This window comes from Chlamydotis macqueenii, chromosome W, assembly GCF_036417535.1.
Source record: "Chlamydotis macqueenii isolate bChlMac1 chromosome W, bChlMac1.mat, whole genome shotgun sequence".
NCBI lineage: Eukaryota > Metazoa > Chordata > Aves > Otidiformes > Otididae > Chlamydotis > Chlamydotis macqueenii.
Window position 1 is genome coordinate 42,712,600 of NC_141592.1, and position 23,690 is coordinate 42,736,289.

At 43.9% G+C, this 23,690-nt stretch overlaps 1 protein-coding gene across 1 annotated transcript; it reads left to right on the top strand.

Moving 5' to 3' along the window:
• Window positions 1-983: 983 nt before the first annotated feature.
• Window positions 984-22,840, top strand: LOC147596705 (small conductance calcium-activated potassium channel protein 2-like). The gene is given in 4 exon segments (XM_086769772.1): window positions 984-1,749; window positions 1,752-1,984; window positions 2,577-2,671; window positions 22,417-22,840. Coding segments are annotated over 4 exon segments (1,518 nt in total).
• The last annotated feature ends 850 nt before the right edge of the window (window positions 22,841-23,690 follow it).

The window sequence follows — 23,690 nt, forward strand, 5'->3', positions numbered from 1 at the left end:
CTCCACCCAGCTCAGGTAAATATTAACTCTATCCTAGCCAGAACCAGGACAGGAAATATAATAAGCCACTTTTAACAGCAAAAGAATTTGCTTAGGGGAAAGAAAAGGGGGGAATTGATACAGGGAATTAACTGTCTGCATATTGCTTGATTTAGGAGACTAACTGTCTACTAGACAACGCCTAACAATCCTGTTTGCCTTGAAACTCACTTAAGCTTATCAAGGAGTGGTATGTGTCAAGAAACGGGTATTTGTCAAGGACTAATATGTCTAGCAAAGGACAGAATGTTAGTTCCACCACAAATTCGGTCAGAAGTCGGAAAACTGCTGAAATCACCAAGTGAAAGGAGAGCATGGGTGAATGGTCCCTGAGTGGTTAGCTCTTGCTGCCACCTCAGGCCCTGTGGGCCCTGGAAGGCAGTGGGCCCTGGGCTCTGGGCCCCGTCCCGGGCCCTGGGCTCTCCCGAGTTTCAGGGGAGGGGAGATCTCCTGTGACCCCTCTGATGGCCTGTGGGCACGGCCTGAAGCCGCAGCCCGGCCCAGTTCCTCTTTGTGCTGGGCGTCGGCCGCGCCAGGCCCCGAGAGCCTCCTCCTCCCCGGGGCCGCGGCGAGGGCGCTGCTGTTTTGCACGTCTCCGGGAAGCGGCGGGGCGTCGCTGGACAGCACCGGAGCGCAGCGCAGTGCCCATGTTCTGGAGACGGTGCAGATATGTGCGGCAGCGTCGGGGCCGGGAAGCCCCGCCGCGGCGGCCCTTTCCTCGCAGAGGGGCGATCCCGGAAGCGAGCTCAGCGAGCGCTCTCCCCGCATACCTCGAGACCCCCTGGGTTTCTGTGGCGTGGGGCACCCCGGCGGCGGAGCGGGGGGGAGAGGGTAACCCTTACCTGCGGGAGTGGTGGGAGACGGGATCCCCGCGCGGGAAGGGACAAGGCGGATGGGGGGGTCTCTCTGTCGTCTCACGCCGCAGCTAATCTCCCCCGACGGAGATGCTCCTTGTTTTGGTCCACCCGACCAATCGGACACAACGGCTGGATTCTACGGAAGCCGGGATGGGCCCTCCATGGCGGCAGCAGGACTCTCCTCTGCCGACCATAATGCATTGCGCAGGGTGCACCACCACCACCTGGTCCTCCTGCGGCTTTAACGCCTCTGACATGGAAACACCATTGCAGTTCCAGCTGGGCTTCTGCTCCGAGCAGCAGCAGCAGCAGCAGCACAACCAGGACAAGCAGAGTTTTCTCCAGCAGCCACAGCAGCAGCAGAGCCCATGCCTCCAGTGCAACAACTGCACCTACTATGGGGCCGCTGCGGCAGCCGCGGAGGATAACCTGCCCTCGCTGCTTCGCGCTTCTTCGCCCCTCTCGGGCGCCTTCAGGACTCACTCCTCGCCGCTCTCCATCTCCGCCTCCTCTCGGCAGGGCAGCCAGTTGAACGTCAGCGAGCTCACCCCCTCCAGCCATGCCGGCTCGTCCAGGCAGCCCCACCAGTACCCCCAGTGCCATAGCCTGCAGCAGGCAGCCAGTCCCAGTAGCAGTGTCAGCAGCGGCAGCGCTCACCATCACCACTACCAGCAGCGTCGGGAGAGCAATTCCTTCGCCGAAATAGCCATGAGCAGCTGCAGGTACAACGGCGGCATCATGTGGCCGCTCAGCAACCTGAGCTCATCCCGCAGGAACCTGGACGAGCTTGACTCCGAGTCTCAGCCACTCCAGCCGCCGCTCGCCAGCCCCATAGCCGCTGCCACGGAGATCGTGTGCCCGAGCACAACAACTCCAACAACCTGGCGCTCTACGGCTCCGGCGGCACGAACAACGGCGGGGGCAAGTCTATCAAGAAGAAGAACCAGAACATCGGCTACAAGCTGGGGCACCGCCGGGCGCTCTTCGAGAAGCGCAAGCGCCTCAGCGACTACGCGCTCATCTTCGGCATGTTCGGCATCGTAGTCATGGTGATCGAGACAGAGCTGTCCTGGGGCGCCTACACGAAGGTACCTGCCACGCCGTCGGACCGCCTTCCTCTCGCTCTTGGCGCCGTCGGCGCAGCTCGACCCACGCCCCCCGCCCCGACCCGTGCCCCTGCTGCGGGCTTCGTGTCCGCCCCAGCCCGCGGGAAGACGGCTCCGCAGCCAGCTGCACTCTCCTATCAGCCGTTTAAATCCGTGCGGTCTAGCCGCCCCACGCCGCCGTCCTTGCGGAAAGGCGGCTGCCGCCCGGCCCCGGCGTCACTTCGTTTCTCTTAGAGCCCAGCGCAGCGGGACTGTTCGGCCCTCGCCTGGCCCTGCCGTGAGGCGGCCCTTGCCCTGAGGAGAGGTGCCCTGACCCCCGGCACCGCCGTGTGGGGCCCGCTGGTCCTCCGCCCTGAGACGAGATGCCGCCCTCGCAACCGTGAGGCGAGGTGTCCCACTCCCCCGGCCCCGCCGTGAGGCACTCCCCGGCCCCGACACCGTAAGGCGAGGCGATCCTCCCTCCCCTTCCAGTCCGGGCTCCGCTGCTCGCAGTGGGGCTGGGGAACTCGACGGGGTGGGAACGGTCCCCGTGCGTGTGGGTCTCTGATGGACAGTGGTGTCTTTCTGTTTGCAGGAGTCTCTGTATTCCCTCGCTCTAAAATGCCTTATTAGCCTCTCCACGATTATCCTGCTTGGGCTCATTATTGTATACCATGCAAGGGAAATTCAGGTAATGTTTCACTTTATGAATTGCTGAGTGTTTACATATCTGTGGTTGCAGAGGCAGTTTTTCTAAAGGCTTTATTATGGTAAGCACTTTGCACTTCCCGCTGATTCAGAAAACAAAAATAATCACTTAGTGCTTCCTGAAGTTCAGTGAATGTATTTCATCCCTGGAGAGAAATAAGATAGGCTACATGGACACATCTGTGCTAGGAAGCATTGCCTGTTAGGGACTGTTACCTGTGATTATGCTAGTAAGATCACTTAGTTCTGAGGTTATAGCACACTTTCTCTATGACATACCTGCTGTCTTCTGTAGCAGATATAGGGCAACAGTCTTTTGTTTCCCAGTGACTAAATGTCATGCTGTGCATTTTCTCTGGATAGCAGGGCTAATTATTAGGAAAGAGACATCAGTAACTTCTAGGTATGTAATCTTCACTGTGCTGTTTCAGATACTAGCATACACTAAAAGAATATTTAAAAAGAGAGAGAAACTTTATGTTGGATTTGTTTTATTTAATGCCATAGACATTACAGCCACTAGGAAATGTGACAGAGGAAAGCTGTCAAGACAGGTAGGGCTAAAGGTAGGGGGAATTTAATGATCAAAGCTATAGAGTAAGTCTAAAAATACCGTCACATGTCCTGTCCCAGGTACTTAGTTCTAATTTCAGTTGTCTTTTTTTTTTTTTTTAATCAAGAAATTGCAATTTGACATTTCAGTTAAATTGAAACATATAAGAGAGAGTTTTCAAAGTTTTGAAGTGAAAAATACCTTATTTGTAGATACATTGATGGTTTTGCTATGTCTAATTAGAGATACCTTGGGCTACAGGCAGAAATGACAGTTTTCAAGGGCAAAGACATCTTTTTCAGCAGTACCAATTAACAAAAATGAGAAATTAAGAATTGTATAGTACCCTTCTTTTATGCTGTAGTTCTAATATGAAAGGGCACCATAGTCTCCTACTTAGACTACCATTAGAGAAGTATTGCGTTACTGAAGACTCTTTGACAAATGGAATCCTGTCCTGCAGTCCTTACATATGAAAAAACCCACTATTTCTGGCTCAGAACCCAGTTTCATTGCATTAATATCAAAGATGGGCAGCTGTTTAACATTATTGTACTCAATAAACAAGTGTCTGGTGACAGGATATCACTATAAACTATTGGAATAATGATGAAGAGGTTTCTTTATTTGTGTAAAAATAAATAAATGTAGCTGCTGCAATGTGGGAGCCTTGTTCTCCAGTGTACCTTGCTATAAGTGATGCTTGAGGCACTAAGACCAAAGCTGAAAAAACCAAGCTCTTTAAGTATTTGAATTATTCTATGTATTTTCAAGAAACTTTAAATAGAAAACAATGCACGAGATAACCAAATAGTCATAGGTTTCTGTATGCATAAGCTTACAGTAGGTAAAAACTTCAGTTGTATTTCTGGTTTGGTTTGGTTTGTTTTGTTTTTTAATTGATCATTTTAAAGAACTCCTTCATGTATGAGACTACATGGAAGGAGTTGTGCAATCTTGTGACTTAATCAAGGTTAATGTAGTTTTCAACACTGCCTGACAGTATAGAATTCAAGCATACCTGTTTGTAAAACAGTAATACTCTATGATTTTTTCTGAGAGACACTGTAGACTGCAGTACTTATGTCAGAGCCTGGAGTAAGCTGCAGCTCCAAGGGGCTCTGTCATTCATCTTGAAAATGAAAGGTAAGTTTTGTTTTCAAGGACACTATTGGAAGGAAAGGCCATTGCACCACCCTTAGCTGTTAGATATCTGATAGATTTTTAATTTAGGCACAGTATGTTTATATATGCACACTTGACTTTTTAAAAAAATAAGATGAAAAACACACAGGGAAATATTTACATCCATCTATGGTGCTAAATTTATGTTACACCTTAACTCTGAAAACAATAAGTGTCTTTAAAATACTTTATCTTAGAAATGTACAGAATCTACTCCAAGTGAAAGAAAATACTGCATAAGCCCCAAAATGTAACGATTTTTAAATAATCTTTGAAACTGACTGTTTTCTGATGGGATACTTGCCTTTAATTCAGGCAAATATCCTGCTATGTTCAGTGGAATATTTCTTGAATCAGGTCTGTAGAATCATGCCCATAGATGGTTGATTGTGTCCTGGAGTACCAGCTGTTTGCTGATCTTGTTCAAATTTGATCATTCCTTTCTTATTCTTCTCTAAAAGGTACTTAGACTTTATCAGTAAGTATAGTGTAAATTTGCAGGAATTCATCAAGACAATAAATTTTGTTGTACAGAACAGAATGGCAATGTATTTTGCTTGCAGTATGGTATGTTTCCTAGTCTGATAGACACAAACCTACCTGAAAGAAAAGTAGATTTTCCTGCAAAACATGAACTAAAATATGTTGGGAAATAAGATGAAAGTTTAGCATTTAGTAGTGCTTGCAGATTTAATATTTAGGAGCACTTGGTGACATAAAATGCCTGCTAACCAAAATCAGCTGCTGCTTTTTTTTTTTTTCTTTTCTTTTTTTTTTTTTTCTTTTTCCCCCGTAGTCTGTGCCCTTGGTAGGAAGTCTGAATAGCCATGCTGCAAGCAACTTCATGGTAGTGCCTGACAGTATAGCAGATGACTGTAGTCTGTCCATTTAAATGACCTTGCCTATGTGTTCTGTTTTGAAAACAGTCAGCTCGTCAGTTAAACCAAACTGTGACTTTACTTGTCCCAGACCAGCTGAACATCCTATTTTAAGGGATTTGGAAGGGAGATTTAAGAAGACTTATAGGGATTCTTCGCAAAAATATTATGTGGGGATTAATACTAAGGAATGAAGCTGATAAATAGTGATCAATGATTTACTAACCTTGAGAGAAAGAACAGTAGAGTCATAAACTTAACATACCGAGATACTTTCAGGATGCTCTGGCAAGAGCTAAGATAAGTTAGATGGGAATGCCCTGAGGGGGTACAGACACACTGGCTGAGACCAAGATAAGGGGACTTAAGAAGTTTAGAACCAACTGATGGGGTGGAATAACCAAGGAAATTGGGAACCAGCAAAGATAAGTCATCAAGAAACCACCCTGGCAGCAAGAACAAAGCAGGACAAAGGTCTGAATCCATGCAGCTGGACATAGTGATAAGGAGGAGAGAACGACCACCAGAGAGACTGTGACTCCTGAGCACAGACACGAGATGGACGCAGAGACCGGGGAATAACCTGTCCTGGGAGGAAACTCATGATAATGATTTCTCAGAAACCTAATTAATATATAACCAAGTCCGCGGGATGATGCATAAATACTGTACCTGTTGCTTAACACGTTGCGCACATTTGGAGGAGCGATCCCCCGTGCTGCCCAGTGCTGAATAAACATACCTACTTTACAATCTTACAGATTGTGGAGTCTGATTTCCGCACGTCAGTTTGGCGAGCCAGCCAGGAGGCTCTCTGCTTGGCTGTGGGATCGACTGCGGAGCGGACTCTCCTAGGCGTGCCCTGAGCACTTTCCTCGGAGGAGCCTCCACTGCCAGCCGCTCACCGCAGGAGCAGACAACGACCTCCTGAAGCCATGGACCAAACGGTATGTTTAACGGAGGGGGCTTATAAGTTGTACGCGTGGCCGGGGCAGCTACGCGTGGCTGGGGCAGCTGGTAAATCACGCAGAGACGTCTGGTGTGCAGCATAGTCCCCGTTGGGTGGGTACGCAGCTTGGTTTGGGGTGCCAAAGCGAGACTCGCTGACCGATAGAGCGGCCGCTAGCGATCTTGGGAGTAGATCGAGTGAGTCCGAGGTAACCGCTGCATCCCAGTGTCGGGAGCCAGGACGGACCTGCTGATGACCAGTATGTGAGAAGCAGGAGAAGGGTAAGCAGGCCTCTTGCAATTTTGAAAGATACTTGCAGCTGCTGGAAGGTTGTCAGCTGGGGCAATAATTGTATGATTTGAATGTCTGGAAATTTTTAGCTTGAATTGGGAATTGAGGCTGTTGTAGTGAAAGGGGTCAGTATGATCATTTGTTATATACATGGCAGTGTTTTAAACGTTCACCTTACCTCCCGTGGCTATGTTAAATCTCTTTCGGTATTGATTCTTGGATATTGTAATAAAGCATTTGGTGTTGGCTACTGATTTGGACTTGTTGAACCATAGTGTCTGTGTGAATTGTATTGTTTGTGTGAAGGATTTTTGTGTGTGTGTGATCTTCTATGTTGCGTGGTAAAAATTCTATGTTGTGTGCGGGACCTTCTATGTTGTAAATGCCTGTGTTGTGAAAGCGTGAGTGAGTCCCGGGAATCCGAGCAAAGCTGTGACTGTGTGTGTGGCGTGAGGTCTGTCCAGCCGCCCCTAGCCGCCCAGATTCTTCTGAGGTGGGCTAGAAAGCAAGGGGACTGTCCTCTTTCCAAAGTTTCTTGTATGATTGTGTGACCACTATGAGCGTGTGGACGTCCATGAGAGTGTGAACACTGTGAGTACCCTTGTACGTCGGCACGAAGAGAGATTATATAGAAGTGTAAGAGATGATTTTCTGTGTGGATTGTATTGTTTGTGTGCGAAGATTGAATTGGATCCAAAGTGTGTGTGTGTGTGTGTTTATAACCGCGGTAGTAGTTTATTGTGTTTTGTCATTGTAGATTCCTTTGTTCCCTTGTGGTGGGACCCCGACGGTCCTGAATGGTGTCCTTTACACCACGATAACTCTTGTAAACCTATATTTGTTCTAGAGTGTAAGTGTTGTAGTGAAAAAGTTGTGGGTAGAGTTTGGCTGGAATTTTGAGTGTCCTAGGTGCAAAAGTCAGACAGAGACTGGAATAGGAAAGAAAGGGCTGTGTTTGTGTACGGTGGAAAAGAGGACCAAATAAAAATCAATAAATATGGGAGGAGGTCAGAGTGGAGGTATATTAAAGAAAGTCCTTTAGGGTGTATCCTACACCATTGGAAAGAAGTTGGGGGTCCTCCAGGGAGTAATGTGAATCATAGAATCATAGAATGGTTAGGGTTGGAAGGGACCTTCAAAGGTCTGCTAGTCCAACCCCCCTGCAAGGAGCAGGGACATCCCCAACTAGTTCAGGTTGCTCAGAGCCTCATCCAGCCTGGCCTTGAACGTTTCCAGAGATGGGGCCTCCACCACCTTTCTGGGCAACCTGTTCCAGTGTTCTATAACTCGCATCGTAAAAAATTTTTTCCTAATTTCTAATCTAAATCTACCCCCCTCTATTTTAAAACCATTACCTCTCGTCCTATCGCAACAGGCCCTACTAAACAGCCTTTCCCCATCATTCTTGTAGGCCCCCTTGAGGTACTGGAAGACCGCTATCAGGTCTCCCCGGAGCCTCCTCTTCTGCAGGCTGAACAGCCCCAACTCTCTCAGCCTGTCCTCATAAGAGAGGTGCTCCAGCCCTCTCCTCATCTTCGTGGCCCTCCTCTGGACCTTCTCCAACTGGTCCATGTCCTTCTTGTGTTGGGGGCTCCAGAACTGGACACAGTACTCCAGGTGGGGTCTCACCAGGGCAGAGTAGAGGGGGAGAATCACCTCCCTCGACCTGCTGGCCACGCTTCTCTTGATGCAGCCCAGGATGCGGTTGGCCTTCTGGGCCGCAAGGGCGCATTGCCTGCTCATGTTAAGCTTCTCATCCACCAGCACTCCCAAGTCCTTCTCCTCAGGGCTGCTCTTGATCCATTCCCCGCCCAGCCTGTATTTGTGCCTGGGATTGCCAAACCCAGGTGCAGGACCTTGCACTTGGCCTGGTTGAACTTCATGAGGTTGGCACGGGCCCACCTCTCCAGCCTGTCAAGCTCCCTCTGGATGGCATCCCTCCCTTCCAGCATGTCGACGGCACCACACAACTTGGTGTCGTTGGAGAACTTGCTGAGGGTGCACTCTATCCCACTGTCCATATCGCCGACAAAGATGTTGAACAGGGCCGGGCCCAGCACGGACGTGTAAGGGGAACGTATTCCAGCAATAGAGGCAGATTTGGTGTTCGAGGGGGACAAGGCGGAAGGATGCTGGGAAGGAACCAATGTGCATGTTGTTGGGAGCAAGGGCATTGGAAAAATGAGTGCCCCAAGCGCAGAAATACCCCGACAGAAATGGAGACATTAGACTGACGGGAACCTGGGGCATCTACCCGGGCAGATCCACTGGTTAAAATTAAGCTGGGGGGCCAGGAAAAGGGAGTGAAATTTCTGGTTGATACAGGCGCTTCCTTTTGTGTACCCATCCGTAATGATTCTGTAAATACAGCGGGAGCCACTGGAGGAGGAGGCAGGGAAAGAGCCTGGAGCCTCCTGGCCCAGCAGCGCCGCAAAAAGCACCGGGAGGCGGAGGAGGGTCTGCCCGCTCCGAGGGCACCCCCCCCATACCCTGCCTGCCGCACCTGGATGCATAACTGCCCCACGGCGCCGCGCCGATTTTCCAGACGATGATGTAACTATTAAAGAAGTAGAATTGTTAGTAGATACAGGGGCAACATACTCGGTTTTGAATCAAGCCTTGATGCCCCTGGGAAATGCTTGTGTCATGGTAAAAGGAGCGACTGGCCAAAGTGAAAAGGCATATTTTTGTAAGCCTCTAGAATACCAATTGGGAAAACAATGGGGCATCCACAAATTTTTATATATGCTCAACTCACCGAAAGCACTTTTGGGAAGAGATTTGTTTGAACAATTGGGAGCAAAGATTATATTTGAAAAAGGAGAAAATACTCTGGAGGCAAAAGATCAGCAATATGTTCAGATATTGAGTCTAACCTTAACCAGTCTCCCCTCAGAAGGAAGAATTAATGAGGAAATCCTAAACCAAGTGTACCCGGGGGTATGGGCTACCGATGTACCTGGAAGAGCGAAAAGTGACCTCTGCCCAGTAGCGGCGAACCCATATACCCTGCTGACTGTGTTGACACCTGAACTAATTTGGTTTACTGTTTTAGATTTGAAGGATGCTTTCTTTTGCCTCCCTCTCCATGAGGCCAGTCAAAAATTGTTTGCGTTCGAATGGGAAAATCCTAAAAGTGGTCGGAAGACCCAGCTCACTTGGACGGTGTTGCTGCAAGGATTTAAGAATAGTCCTACCATTTTTTGGCAGTCAGCTTGCGAAAGACTTAGAATCCTGGGAAACCTCGTCTGAGGAAGGAAAATTGTTGCAGTATGTGGATGATATCCTGATCGCCACCAAAACAGAGGAAGACTGTATGGCATGGACGGTGAGTCTGTTGAATTTCTTGGGACTCCAGGGATACCGGGTGTCCAAGAAGAAGGCCCAGGTAATGCAACGTAAAGTGAATTATTTGGGCTATGAAATTAGTGCGGGGCAGAGAACTTTGGGACAGTCCCGCAAAGAGGCGATATGCCAAACTTAGAAACCCCAGACAGTAAAGGAGATGCGGACTTTTCTGGGAATGATGAGGTGGTGCTGATTGTGGATTTATAATTATGGACTGCTTGTTAAGCCACTGTATGCGCTGACAGCCACTGAGCAGAAGCACCTTGAGAGGAACAAGGAGACTGAACGAGCCTTTGAGCTACTGAAAAAGGCTTTGATGTCGGCCCCGGCCGTAGGACTCCCAGATGTGAGTAAGCCGTTTCTTCTTTTCTCTCATGAGAAGCAGGTCATTGCCCTAGGAATATTGGCACAAGATCTGGGTCCATATCGACGGGCGGTTGCCTACCTCTCTAAGCAGTTAGATGCCACTGCAAAGGGTTGGCCTGGATGCCTATGGGCGGTTGCAGCTGTGATACTGAACATACAGGAAGCCCGAAAGTTTACTCTGGGCCGGAAAATGACTGTTTTGGTGTCTCACGCAGTATCAGCAGTACTGGAAGCAAAGGGTGGGCACTGGCTCTCTCCACAAAGATTCCCGAGATATCAAGCTGTATTGGTAGAACAGGATGATGTGGAAATCGTGGTCACTAACATTGTCAACCCAGCTTCTTTTCTTAGCGGGAACACAGGAGAACCGGTGCATCGTGACTGGAAACCATCGAAGCAACATACGCAAGCTGCCCAGACCTGAGGGACAACCCTATGGAAAACGGGGAAAACTGGTTCACAGACAGGAGCAGTTATGTCTTAAATGGCAATCGACATGCGGGATACGCCATCACCACCAGTCAAGAGGTAATAGAATCAGGGCCTTTGCCCATGAACACCTCCGCACAGAAGGCAGAAATAATTGCCCTAACCCATGTGCCCTGGAATTGGCCCAGGGCAAAGTAGTGAACATTTATATGGACTCAAAATATGCCTTCAGAGTTGTGCACGCACATGGAGCAATTTGGAAAGAAAGAGGACTATTGAACTGCCAGGGGAAAAATATCAAACATGCAGAAGAAATTCTGAAGCTACTAGAAGCTGTCCAGCTCCCTGAGAAAGTGGCAATTATGCATATTAAGGCACACCAGAAAGTGAGCTCAGATTTGGAGAAAGGGAATGAGCTGGCGGACAGAGAGGCAAAACAAGTGGCCAAAACAAAGGTGAAAATAGAAGGGGCTCTAATTCCTAATAGGCAAATCTCCCTAGAAGGTAAACCAGAATATACCAAGGAAGATCAGAAACTTATCACAGACTTAGAAGGGTCATATAATGAAGAGGGGTGGGCTTCTACCCCACAGGGAAAACTAATTATTCCCTCTTGTTTACTGTGGCACTTGATATGGGAGGAACATAGAGAAAGGCATTGGGGAACGGAGGCTCTGTATAAACATTTAGTAAGAGAAATTGTGGCCAGTAATTTATATACCACGGTGAGACAGGTGACTCAACAGTGTGATCTTTGCCTCCAGACTAATCCTAAAAATACTCCCAAACCAGAAATGGGCCAGATTGGAAAAGGCAATGGGCCTGGACAACAATGGCAGGTTGATTTTACAGAACTTCCAAGAAAAGGGGGGTATCGATATTTGCTGGTATTAACTGATACCTTTTCAGGTTGGCCAGAAGCATTTCCGACCAGAACAGCTAAGGCTCGGGAGGTAACTAAAGTATTGGTACAAGAGATAATACCACGTTTTGGGGTTCCAGCAACCATATCCTCTGACAGAGTACTGCATTTTGTCTCAAAAATAGTACAACAAATTAGCCACCATTTGGGTATAGATTGGCAACTTCATACCTCATACCGCCCTCAGTCGAGTGGCCAAGTGGAAAAAATGAACCACTTAATCAAACAGCAAATTGTGAAATTGGGACAAGAAGCAAACCTGACATGGCCTCAGTCTCTCCCTTTAGCCCTTTTGCATATATGAATGAGACCAAGGGCAAAGGAAGGACTGAGCCCCTTTGAAATTTTGTATGGACAACCCTATGGGATACAGAGGGGGATGTCTATGCAAGCTGGGGATGAAATTATGACTTCCTACATGGTGGCATTGAGCAAACAGCTCAATAGAATTGGAAAGCATGTAATTGGGACCCAGGGAAGAGGTCTAGATGAACCTGTGCATGATATACAACCTGGAGATTATGTATATGTAAAGTCTCTTGCAGAAAATACCTTGGAATCACAGTGGGAAGGACCATACCAGGTACTCCTCACCTCCTTTACAGCAATCAAGATCAGAGAGCAGAATGCCTGGATACACCACACTAGGGTAAAAGAGGCGCCACGAAAACTCTGGACTTCTGAAGTTCAGGGACCCCTAAAGCTTAAATTGAAAAGGTAGAATATGGATTAAGGTTTGTGTCCATAATCCTTTATATAGCAATTCGATGCAGCTTGTGGTGTTTTCAGAATACAGGAGATTCCTACCGTGAATGGAGGGGGAACCAGTTACGATAAAGACTTGAGTCTAACAAATATTTTGAGAAAATGCTAGATAGGGAAACATTGTACTAGAATTAGGTGTAGTAAAAGAATTTACTAGTTTTCTAGAAAAAGGGGGACTGAAAGAAGGGATTAATACTAAGGAATGAAGCTGATAAATAGTGATCAATGATTTACTAACCTTGAGAGAAAGAACAGTAGAGTCATAAACTTAACATAACGAGATACTTTCAGGATGCTCTCTAGCAGGAGCTAAGATAAGTTAGATGGGAACATCCTGAGGGGGTACAGACACACTGGCTGAGACCAAGATAAGGGAACCTAAGAAGTTTAGAACCAACTGATAGGGTGGAATAACCAAGGAAATTGGGAACCAGCAAAGATAAGTCATCACCCTGGCAGCAAGAACAAAGCAGGACAAAGGTCTGAATCCATGCAGCTGGACATAGTGATAAGGAGGAGAGAACGACCACCAGAGAGACTGTGACTCCTGAGCACAGACACGAGATGGACGCAGAGACCGGGGAATAACCTGTCCTGGGAGGAAACTTATGATAATGACTTCTCAGAAACCTAATTAATATATAACCAAGTCCGCGGGATGATGCATAAATACCGTACCTATTTGCTTAACACGTTGCGCACGTTTGGAGGAGCGATCCCCCGTGCTGCCCAGCGCTGAATAAACATACCTACTTTACAATCTTACAGATTGTGGAGTCTGTTTTCTGCACGTCAGGAGCACCTTCAGTATATAAGGGATGAGGTGGGGTGTGTGTCCTCCACCTCTTATTCAGCACCACAGACAGCTCCGCACGTTGCACATCATCCGGGACGCCCTTGGCTGGGCTGGGCCTGGCTCAGAGCAACCTGTGCTGCGGAGAGGGCGGCTGCCAGCCTCCCCAGTTTCCCTCTCGCAGCACAGACAGGTGAGTTTTCTTGCTGTCTGACGGCACATGCGTAATTTTGGACATATTTTTTAGCCTTGCGTTCTAAACCTATTAGCAAAACAAATTAATTTTTATATTCTATGAAACAGCTCTGCATTTGACAGACCAAAGTCTCCAGAATGGCATAGCTGCAGTATTTAGACAAAAATAACTGTTTGGCTGCTGTGCAGTTTTGTGAAATATTGGAAATGTTAAAATACTTTCTTCAAATAGGTTTTCAGTGATTGCAGTGTATTAGTTATTCTGTATTATTAGCTATTAGTGTTATTGTTAGTATAATAATAAGGATAAGTACAATTAGTGTTATTATTATTCTGTATTATTAATTATTAGTGTTATTATGTGTTATTAGTTAGTGTATTAGTTATCCTGTTATTCAGGAGCTATTCTATTTATGAAATGTGACTTAATGTTAAGACTATAATAACAGCCAAATTAAACCAGGTAGTTTTAAATGATAATTCTTATCCTACATTATCATTTCCAGAAAAGAGGATAAAAAACACAAACAATGCTTCCTTCACCTCCCTCCTTCTCCCAGGAAAAAAGACGGATGAACCACAGTAATGATGTTGGAGCCAAGTATGGTGACAACCCCAAATCTGTGTATTCTCCTTTTGGTTCATTGTTGTCACGCTTGTAATGTTGTTTAAAACATCACACTTGGGAGATTATGAAATATTCATTACTCGCTCTCTAAGCTTGTGTGGTTGTTGATTCATTTTGGAAGACCAGTAGGAAAAATGTAACTCGTTATCCCAGCCTAGAACAGGTATTTCTCTGACTACTGTTCCAGTTGAGCAATACACTTTCGAAGAGGTGGAGGAAGGAAGAGCTAAGAAACTAGTATCATTCAATTATCATAATAATTTACAATGTAAAAATTGTCCACTTCATGCATAAACAGTTTGTTACTTCATTATATTTTACATAATTAAAATAGTAGCATACAACATGATTAAAATTATTGTTTCTAGACAACTTATTGTTCCATTCCACATTTCCCTAATGCAATTTGCTGTTAGATTAACAGTCAGGTGGAAGCTAAGAAACCTTTTGATAACAGTTCACATGGTAAAGCTGTTTTGTTTGGTTTTTTTTTTTCTGCTTTTACTGAGAAAGTAGACGCCTCTGTCTCTCTCTTGTACTGCTAGAGATAGAAATGCTTTTTAAATGTACAGTTCCCGAAGTTTTACTGGCACTTCCTTATATTACTCAAAACAAAAGATTAAAACCAAAATTCTCTAAGGTTACTAATAAGATGTCTTTAATCCCCTTTCTTGGGTATTCTGTCACAGCCTGGTATTTCTTGAAAGATGATTGTCACAGGGTAGGAGGACTGTGTCCACTGGGATACTTTTGTTTTGGTGCTGGACTACTTAGGGTATCTGGTTACCCGGGACATGGACAAAGCTGAGGTGCTTAATAACTTTTTTGCCCTGGTCTTCACCGACGAGGACTCTAGCCACATCGCCCAAGTTGCAGAAGGCAAAGGCAGGGACTGAGAGAATGAAGAACTGCCCACTGTAGCAGAAGAGCAGGTTCAGGAACACCTGAGGAACCCAAAGGTGCACAAGTCCATGGGACCTGATGAGATGCATCCGCGGGTCCTGAGGGAACTGGCGGATGAAGTTGCCAAGACACTGGCCATCGTATTTGAGAAATGGTGGTGGTCTGCTGAGGTCCCCGATGACTGGAAGAGAGGGAACATAACCTCCATTTTTAAAAAGGGGAAGAAGGAAGACCCGGGCAACTATAGGCCGGTCAGCCTCACCTCTGTGCCTGGCAAGGTCATGGAGCAGATTCTCCTGGAAACCATGCTAAGGCACATGGAGAGCAAGGAGGTGGTTGGTGACAGCCAACATGGCTTCACCAAGGGCAGATCGTGCCTGACCGATTTGGTGGCCTTCTAAGATGGGGTTCCAGCATTGGTGGACAAGGGACGAGCAATGGACATCATCTACCTGGACTTTTGCAAGACATTTGACACTGTCCCACATGACATCCTTCTCTCTAAGCTAGAGAGACATGGCTTTGATGGACGGACCACTCAGTGGATAGGGAACTGGCTGGATGGCCGCACTCAGAGAATGGTGGTCAACGGCTCAATGTCCAAGTGGAGACTGGTGATGAGTGGTGTTCCCCAGGGGTCCGTGTTGGGCCCGGCCCTGTTCAACATCTTTGTCGGAGACATGGACAGTGGGATAGAGTGCACCCTCAGCAAGTTCGCCAATGACACCAAGCTGTGTGGTGCCATCGACACGCTGGAAGGGAGGGATGCCATCCAGAGGGACCTTGACAGGCTGGAGAGGTGGGCCCATGCCAACCTCATGAAGTTCAACCAGGCCAAGTGCAAGGTCCTGCACCTGGGTTTGGCAATCCCAGGCACAAATACAGGCTGGGTGGGGAATGGATCAAGAGCAGCCCTGAGGAGAAGGACTTGTGAGTGCTGGTAGATGAGAAGCTCAACATGAGCCGACAAATGCGCCCTTGTGGCCCAGAAGGCCAACCGCATCCTGGGCTGCATCAAGAGAAGCGTGGCCAGCAGGTCGAGGGAGGGGATTCTGCCCCTCTACTCTGCCCTGGTGAGACCCCACCTGGAGTACTGTGTCCAGTTCTGGATTCTCCAACACAAGAAGGACATGGACCAGTTGGAGAAGGTCCAGAGGAGGGCCACGAAGATGATCAGAGGACTGGAGCACCTCTCCTGTGAGGACAGGCTGAGAGATTTGGGGCTGTTCAGCCTGCAGAAGAGGAGGCTCCAGGGAGACCTTAGAGCGGTCTTCCAGTACCTCAAGGGGGCCTACAGGAAAGACAGGGAGAGACTCTTCAGTAGGGCCTGTTGTGATAGGACGAGGGGTAATGGTTTCAAAATAGAGGGAGGTAGATTTAGATTAGATATTAGGATTAAATGGTTTACACTGAGGGTGGTGGAACACTGGCCCAGGTTGCCCAGAGAGTTGGTGGATGCCCCATCCCTGGAAACGTTCAAAGCCAGGTTGGACAGGGCTCTGAGCAACCTGATCTGGTCGGGGATGTCCCTGCTCCTTGCAGGAGGGTTGGACTAGAGATGACCTTTGAAGGTCATGTTTATCTCATTGTCTTTCTTCTTCTGTTGAATCCATGCCAAAAGAAACAAAAGTCTAGCTTGCCTTTGCTTAAGTATTCTGAATCATCAGCTAAGACTGCTACTGCAAAAAGAAGTGAAGATTAAGAGCACAGAAAGCAAATCTATTGAATAACAGGTGAAAATCAATAAATCAACCTTGAGTAATAATTTTATTCTGATCTAAAACCTGTTGAAAATTACTGAAATTTTTCTGTTTATTTTAATAGGCCTTGGATCAGGTGACAATAAATCTCATCATGTGCCAATTTTGGTCCAGGATACAGTAGCTTCATGTATAGGCTTGAAAATTACCTTGTACCAGCGAAGCTTAATCCACATTCCATACAGCAGAAAAGCATACTGATTTTAAGAAATCTAGAGAGATCGTATCTGTTAAATTATCACTTTCAGAGTATTTATTTGATAAATATTTTGTTTTATTTCCATTCAGTCCATTTTTGAATAGATTATATCTGCAGAACATGTTGAACCAGGAAAAGTTACTGGTGCCCACTGTCTCTGAAAAGCAGCACTGTAATGCATAAGGCACAGAAGACAGGATAGAAAATCCTTTAACAATGATCAAACATCTAATGAACAGTGACTGAAAGAATCTGAGGCCTTTTGCATTGAAATTAAATGTAGAAGATGCTTGTTTCCAACAGCTTCCCTTAGGACATAGGGGGAGGTTGTATCTAATGGTCAGGCCACTGAATGATTGGCCTGACAATACCTAGCATTGTCCATTCAAATGCACCCTTGTTCTGAGGCTGTTAGAAGTTTATCAGGACATCAGATTTATCTTTCCTTAAAAATATGTTCTTAAGTCTAGAGTCACAGGTGTACTCCTTTGTCAGAATGAATAAATTAGCTCATTTTATCTAGCTTCAGATTCAGTATTTCTTCCTTTAGCTTCTGTTTCCCCTATTCCCTTGCAAAAATATTGCCAATTTCTTCAGTGAATATATCCTTTTAAAATTGGTTTTAGTAATTAAGCTGATCTTCCCTGAAGAGAGTAAGGCTTCTCTCACGTTGGGAACAGTGGCTGATGGTAGCCGTGTTGGGAGATGGCAGTTCTTCATGCAGTGATCTGTAGAACAAATTAATTTTTGTGATGAATGAAGAAAAACAAATCTGAAATCAAGAATTGTAAAAAGGTCATTAAAAATTAACAACATAAAAATACTGAAAAGTAGCTAGTCCTCCTCAGTGAATTTTGCTTCCACAAGAATATTGTAGAATTGGAGTGACTTTATTTCTGAGATACTTGAAATGGGGAAAAATATGACAGAGAGCACTAGGTTTCTTACAAGATGCGCTCTAAAAATAGTTCTGTATAAAAGTACTGATATTTTGTGGGAAGGTGTGCTATGTTCTTCATACACAGTCTTGGAATTGCTGCTTCAGCGCAAAACTAAATTCATTCCTAACTCTGGAATCTGACTAATGTTTCTATCCCAGTACTGCTAAGATTAGTGCACTAGTTATAGCAGACCACCTACAAGACCAGAAAAGGTTTTTAAAGAGAGGTTTGATTCAAAGGCTCATAAAAATTCATATCTCACCATTGTTTAAAAATTCTGAGGAAGCTCAAATGTGATTGTTTCATCAAGAGTCCAAATGAAATTAAAGTAGGAGATTGCCTCATGAAATATCTTTTTAATAATGCTTTTCTCGGGAGTTTCTTCTTCTCTATAGCACTGGGGAAGAAATCTGGATATCTAGGAACATCCTTTTTTTTTTTTTTTTTTTTTTTTCTTTTCTCCTTGGAGTCCTTGGATTTCACTTCTTGACACTATCACCTGCATAGAAGGTTATCGGGAAGAAAGAATGTCAGTTTTAGGGGCATGTCACCCTCTTTGGGTCCCTGAAGCACATACATACAGGGAGAACTACATGAAAATAAATTCCATATATCTCAACAATTGCTGAGTGTTGTAATGGTTCTTTGGCACCACAAGTTGTCAGGTATTAAGCCATTTCACAGTTGTTTGAGACAAATGATAAAGCTGAAAGTCTGACCTGTAGCATTTAAAAATTTTGAGCAATGCCTCAGAATATCTTTGGAGAGAGAAAGCAAAAAAGAATACTGTCAGTATCTGATTTAGAACAGAAAATATGGGGAGGCAGAATTTAACCTTATGTTAGTTTATGTGATCGTGTCCTTTCTTTGTTATCTCATAGAGTATTTGGGCTAGTGCTTTATAATGATCTGAGGGACAGAGGTTCAAAAAGATATGGACAAACCTGATAAGTGCGTTGAGTAACACATATATGTTTATTGAAATGGCTGTGGCTATGTTTCTCTCCATGTGTGCCCTGTCATAGTAACTATGATGTATATTATTCAGGTGTATTTTAATGTGCACATTGGAAAATATAGTACACAAAAACCATAAGTAGTCTGTGCTTCAGTTACACATCTCTTCTTGAGATGATCAGATTTAATGCTGTCTTTGAGGGAAGCGTTTCGAGCCTTCTTAGCCACCAGCACACATGAACATGATTTTTTCTTTACATGCACTGACATACATAGTGTGAATAGCAAGATATCAATAACCATGAAAAGCTCATTTTGCATAGAGATACCAAATTTAAATAAATATACTATGCAAAAAAAAATGTAAGATGAAACTAAGTAGCAGACTTTTACAATCATTTTTTTTAATTGGCATTTTTATAATTAGAGGGAGTGTGTGTATGTGCATATACATGTACAAATGATAGAATAATCTAACTTCCCCATTTGAACAAACTAAGAATATTTCATCCGTGTAGCTAGCTATATCCACATGATCTTGTGGAGCAATTTCTAATGACCTACTAGAAAATTTGATCTTAACTCTGGATGTGGGAAACATTCTGGAAAATATAAGATAACAAGGCTTTCATGTAGTTTTGTGAAAAACATTATTCTTTGCCTTCTGTGCTTTGCATGCAGAAGGTGTTTGATGCCTCATGACTTTATATAAGACTTAAACTTACTAACTTCTCTGCTCTGTGGCACTGTATTTGGGATGCAGAGTCCTCAGGAATTCCTACAGACTCTCCAAGATCGAGGACAGGCCTTTGGATAATTTATAGACTATTTGATTATATGCCTTCTGATGATGGAAGAAGGTATTTTTCATCCCCTAGTTAGGGAAAGGCTTGAGATGTCTATCTCCAACCACCATATGATTTTCAATCATTTGTACTTAACACCTTCTTCTTCTTTGAGGACTATAATGCTTGTTTTAGTTGCATAAGTGATATTTTGGGGACTAGAAGCTATAGAAAAATGTTTGGTCAAAAATTTGGTAGAACAACAGCCACAGAGGCTATATTTTGCTAGTCTATGTCATAGTTCCATCAGTTCTTTTATAAGGGTAAAGCGAGTCCAGTATTCAACCATTTAAAATTTGGATTTTAAAATTAAACAATTGCCACAATGCCTTTATGAGTACAGTTGATTCTCCTTCTGCAAGGAATGCCTCAAAGAGTACAGCTTATGCTACTTTATCATTGCTTATCGCTTCCTTTTTATTCCTTACAACAGAGCAGTGATACTGTTTTCACATTTGTTCTTCTACCAGGATTATAAAGAAACTGGCCAATTTCCTTGTACTTTGCATTCACCAACATCCTCAGATAGCCTGCTAGGAATTTGTTTTGATATACTAATGATTTGCAAAATTAATTTTTCTACTTTTCTTTTAAGTAGCTTCAGGGAGTCTCTGATCTAAGTTGTAATTGTGTGCAATCTGTCTACTCTGAATTTATTTTTTTTTTTCTAATCTGGTGTTATATGAATGTAACACAAATTGTTATGTAAACACACAAATGCTGATTAATATCTATGACGTGCTATCTATTTTTATATTTATACTGTGTGTTGTTAGAAACTTCAAGTTTATTTATAGTTTAAGATTCATGTCTTATTTTTACATACCACATGTTGGAAATACATTATATAATTTCAGATGAAAAAAACTTTTTAAAATTTGTCTTACAGAATGCAGGCTTAGTAAAGGTAGATGGTAGTTCTGTATTTGAAGAAGCTTTACAGAACATTGATGAATGACTTAAATTATATTTCAATGTTAGGCTAATCATTAATAAGAAATTTGAAAGCTATGAGCAGGCATGACATCTTTGACCTTGACTGGAGTTTGGCCTTCTGCATAGGCTGCAGGACTCAATTTTATAGGAAGAGCTTGTTCTCTTCTTATTACTAGCATCATTCTCCATTTGAATGGGGAGTAGTATCTTAAAAAGTGAATGCATGGTTATTATAACAGAATCAGGGCCACGAAGATGATAAGAGGGCTGGAGCCCCTCTCCTATGAGGACAGGCTGAGAGAGTTGGGGCTGTTCAGCCTGGAGAAGAGGAGGCTCCGGGGAGACCTTATAGCGGTCTTCCAGTACCTCAAGGGGGCCTACAAGAAAGACAGAGAGAGACTGTTCAGTAGGGCCTGTTGTGATAGGATGAGGGGTAATGGTTTCAAAATAGAGGGAGGTAAATTTAGATTAGATATTAGGAAAACATTTTTTACACTGAGGGTGGTAAAACACTGGCCCAGGTTGCCCAGAGAGGTGGTGGATGCCCCATCCCTGGAAACATTCAAGCCAGGTTGGATGAGGCTCTGAGCAACCTGATCTAGTTGGGGATGTCCCTGCTCCTTGCAAGGGGGTTGGACTAGATGACCTTTGAAGGTCCCTTCAATTCTATGATTCTATAATTGACTGAAAGCAGCTGAGAGGGCATATATATATATATAAAAAAATATATACCCCCCCTTTAAATTGTGCTGTTCAGCTGTTCTTTCTCTCCTTCATTCATTTTCCCTCCTTGCTTTCCAAATAGTAAATATACACAACCAAGCAAGCCGGAACATGCAAATACCACTGCATTTTCCAAATTAAAAATTGACAATTGCATTTAGTAGGTTGCACAATTGCAAGCATATACAATGTACATGCAATCCTATACTAATTTCTATCTATTTTCAGTACATCCCAATTGACTTGTTATCCACAGCCTATTTTATTCCAGAATATTTGGTATTCATGTATTTCATGGACTGAATATAGAGACACGGATTTGTATGGACATTTACCTCATAAATATGATTTTGAAATGTTACTATTTTTAAAAATAGGAATACATACATGTGCATTTAGTTTTCAGCTACTAACAGACCTCACCTGGCTGCCTAGGCTACTCTGGTGTTTGCAGGCCTCTGCTTTTCATTTTTGGTTTTTTGAAGGTGTGACTACAGTTCATTTAGACATGGCCAACCTAGCTTTAAAACAGCTAGTTCAGGTATTGTTAGTAAGTAGTTGAGGTACAGTTGAACTTTTTTTTCACTATGAGTTATCTTTTAGAGTCTTTATGTAGTTTCTTGGATGATTTTGTAGCCTACATTGGTCTGTATTGGTACCCGAAGTTTGAAGAAAGCTTGAATAGTTCTACTGAAGCTATAAACTCTCCTGTCTGAAGCATTGATGTGCTCTAAAGAAGTCTTAACGTTGTACTGCAGAAAGTATTTTCAATTTGTAATTTAGATTTCCATTCTGAAAAACCTTTCTTAAATTCTTCTTAATTCTATGAAACGTTGAATAAGCAATTGATTTTGAAGGGATGAGGTTTAAAATGGCACAGAGTTGTGTTTTATCAAAAATTGCAATTAAACAAAAATATGAAAAAATCTTAGTAAATAATATGTGGAAATTCAGTTTCATATACAGTTTTAAAAATAGTGCACAAAAACATTCTTTTTGGCTTAACCAAAATCACATTCACTTAGTAGTGACTTAGTAATGTCATTTGCTGAAATGGCATATTTATTTTGGTTTTAGTGGTCATTAGCAGCTCTGAAAGCTGGAATTATAACAGTGTTTGTTAATGGCATGCTAAAGTTAACCTTATATTTTATCATTTCCGTTATTCATGGTGGACAATGGAGCAGATGACTGGAGAATAGCCGTGACTTATGAGCGTATTTTCTTTATCTGCTTGGAAATACTTGTATGTGCTATACATCCCATACCTGGGAACTATACATTCACATGGACAGCTCGGCTTGCCTTTTCTTACGCTCCATCCACAACAACAGCTGATGTGGATATTATTTTATCTATACCAATGTTCTTAAGGCTCTATCTTATTGCCGGAGTTATGCTTTTGCATAGCAAACTTTTCACTGATGCATCATCTAGAAGCATTGGAGCATTAAATAAGATAAACTTCAATACCCGTTTTGTTATGAAGACTTTAATGACAATCTGTCCAGGAACCGTACTGTTGGTTTTTAGTATCTCATTATGGATAATTGCTGCGTGGACTGTCCGAGCTTGTGAAAGGTAAGGTTGTTCTGTTTGGTTGGTTGGTTTTGTCTGTCTCTCTTGTTTTGCTTCTTTGGTTTTGTATTTGAAGGACCTAAATATTTAATGGAATGGAGCTTCTTGGTCTTTGATATGTTGAGTGCTGGTTGGATTTCACTCTGTCACAGATTGTCAGGAATGCTTTGCCTTTTAATCTGAAAGACTTATGTAGAGAAGTTTGTGCCACAACATTTATTGTAGTATTGCAAGTAGATTTCTAAGATTTCATTTAATGTTACTAAAATACAGTGGGATACCATAAAATGTCTTTTAACAACAGTTACAGTTGCTGATATTCTGTGTTGATAACAACTTTCATTTATTGTGTTTGTGAGTTAAATTTATTGAGAGTAATGTAGATAAAATTGCCATGGAAAATTCCAATGGAAAAATGTATTTTTTTCAATTAGACTTTTATTGTCCTGTTTATTTAAAAAAAAAAAAGTGAAAAAATGTTGGGCAATTGACAAGATCAAGAAAGGGTGATGTACTGGTTTTGACTGGGACAGAGTTAATTTTCTTCATGGTAGCTCATATGGTGTTATGTTTTGGATTTGTGACCAAAATAGTGTTGATGATAGCACACCGATGTTTTAGCTATTGCTGAACAGCGCTTACACAGCGTCAAGACCTTCTCTGTTTCTCACTCTGCCCACCTCCAGCGAGGGGTGCACAAGAAGTTGGGAGGGGACACAGCTGGGACAACTGACCCCAACTGACCAAAGGGATGTTCCATACCATATGACATCATGTTCAGCAATAAAAGCTAGAGGAAAGGAGGAGGAAGGGGGGAAGTTTGGAGATGTGGCATTTGTCTTCCCAAGTAACTGTTA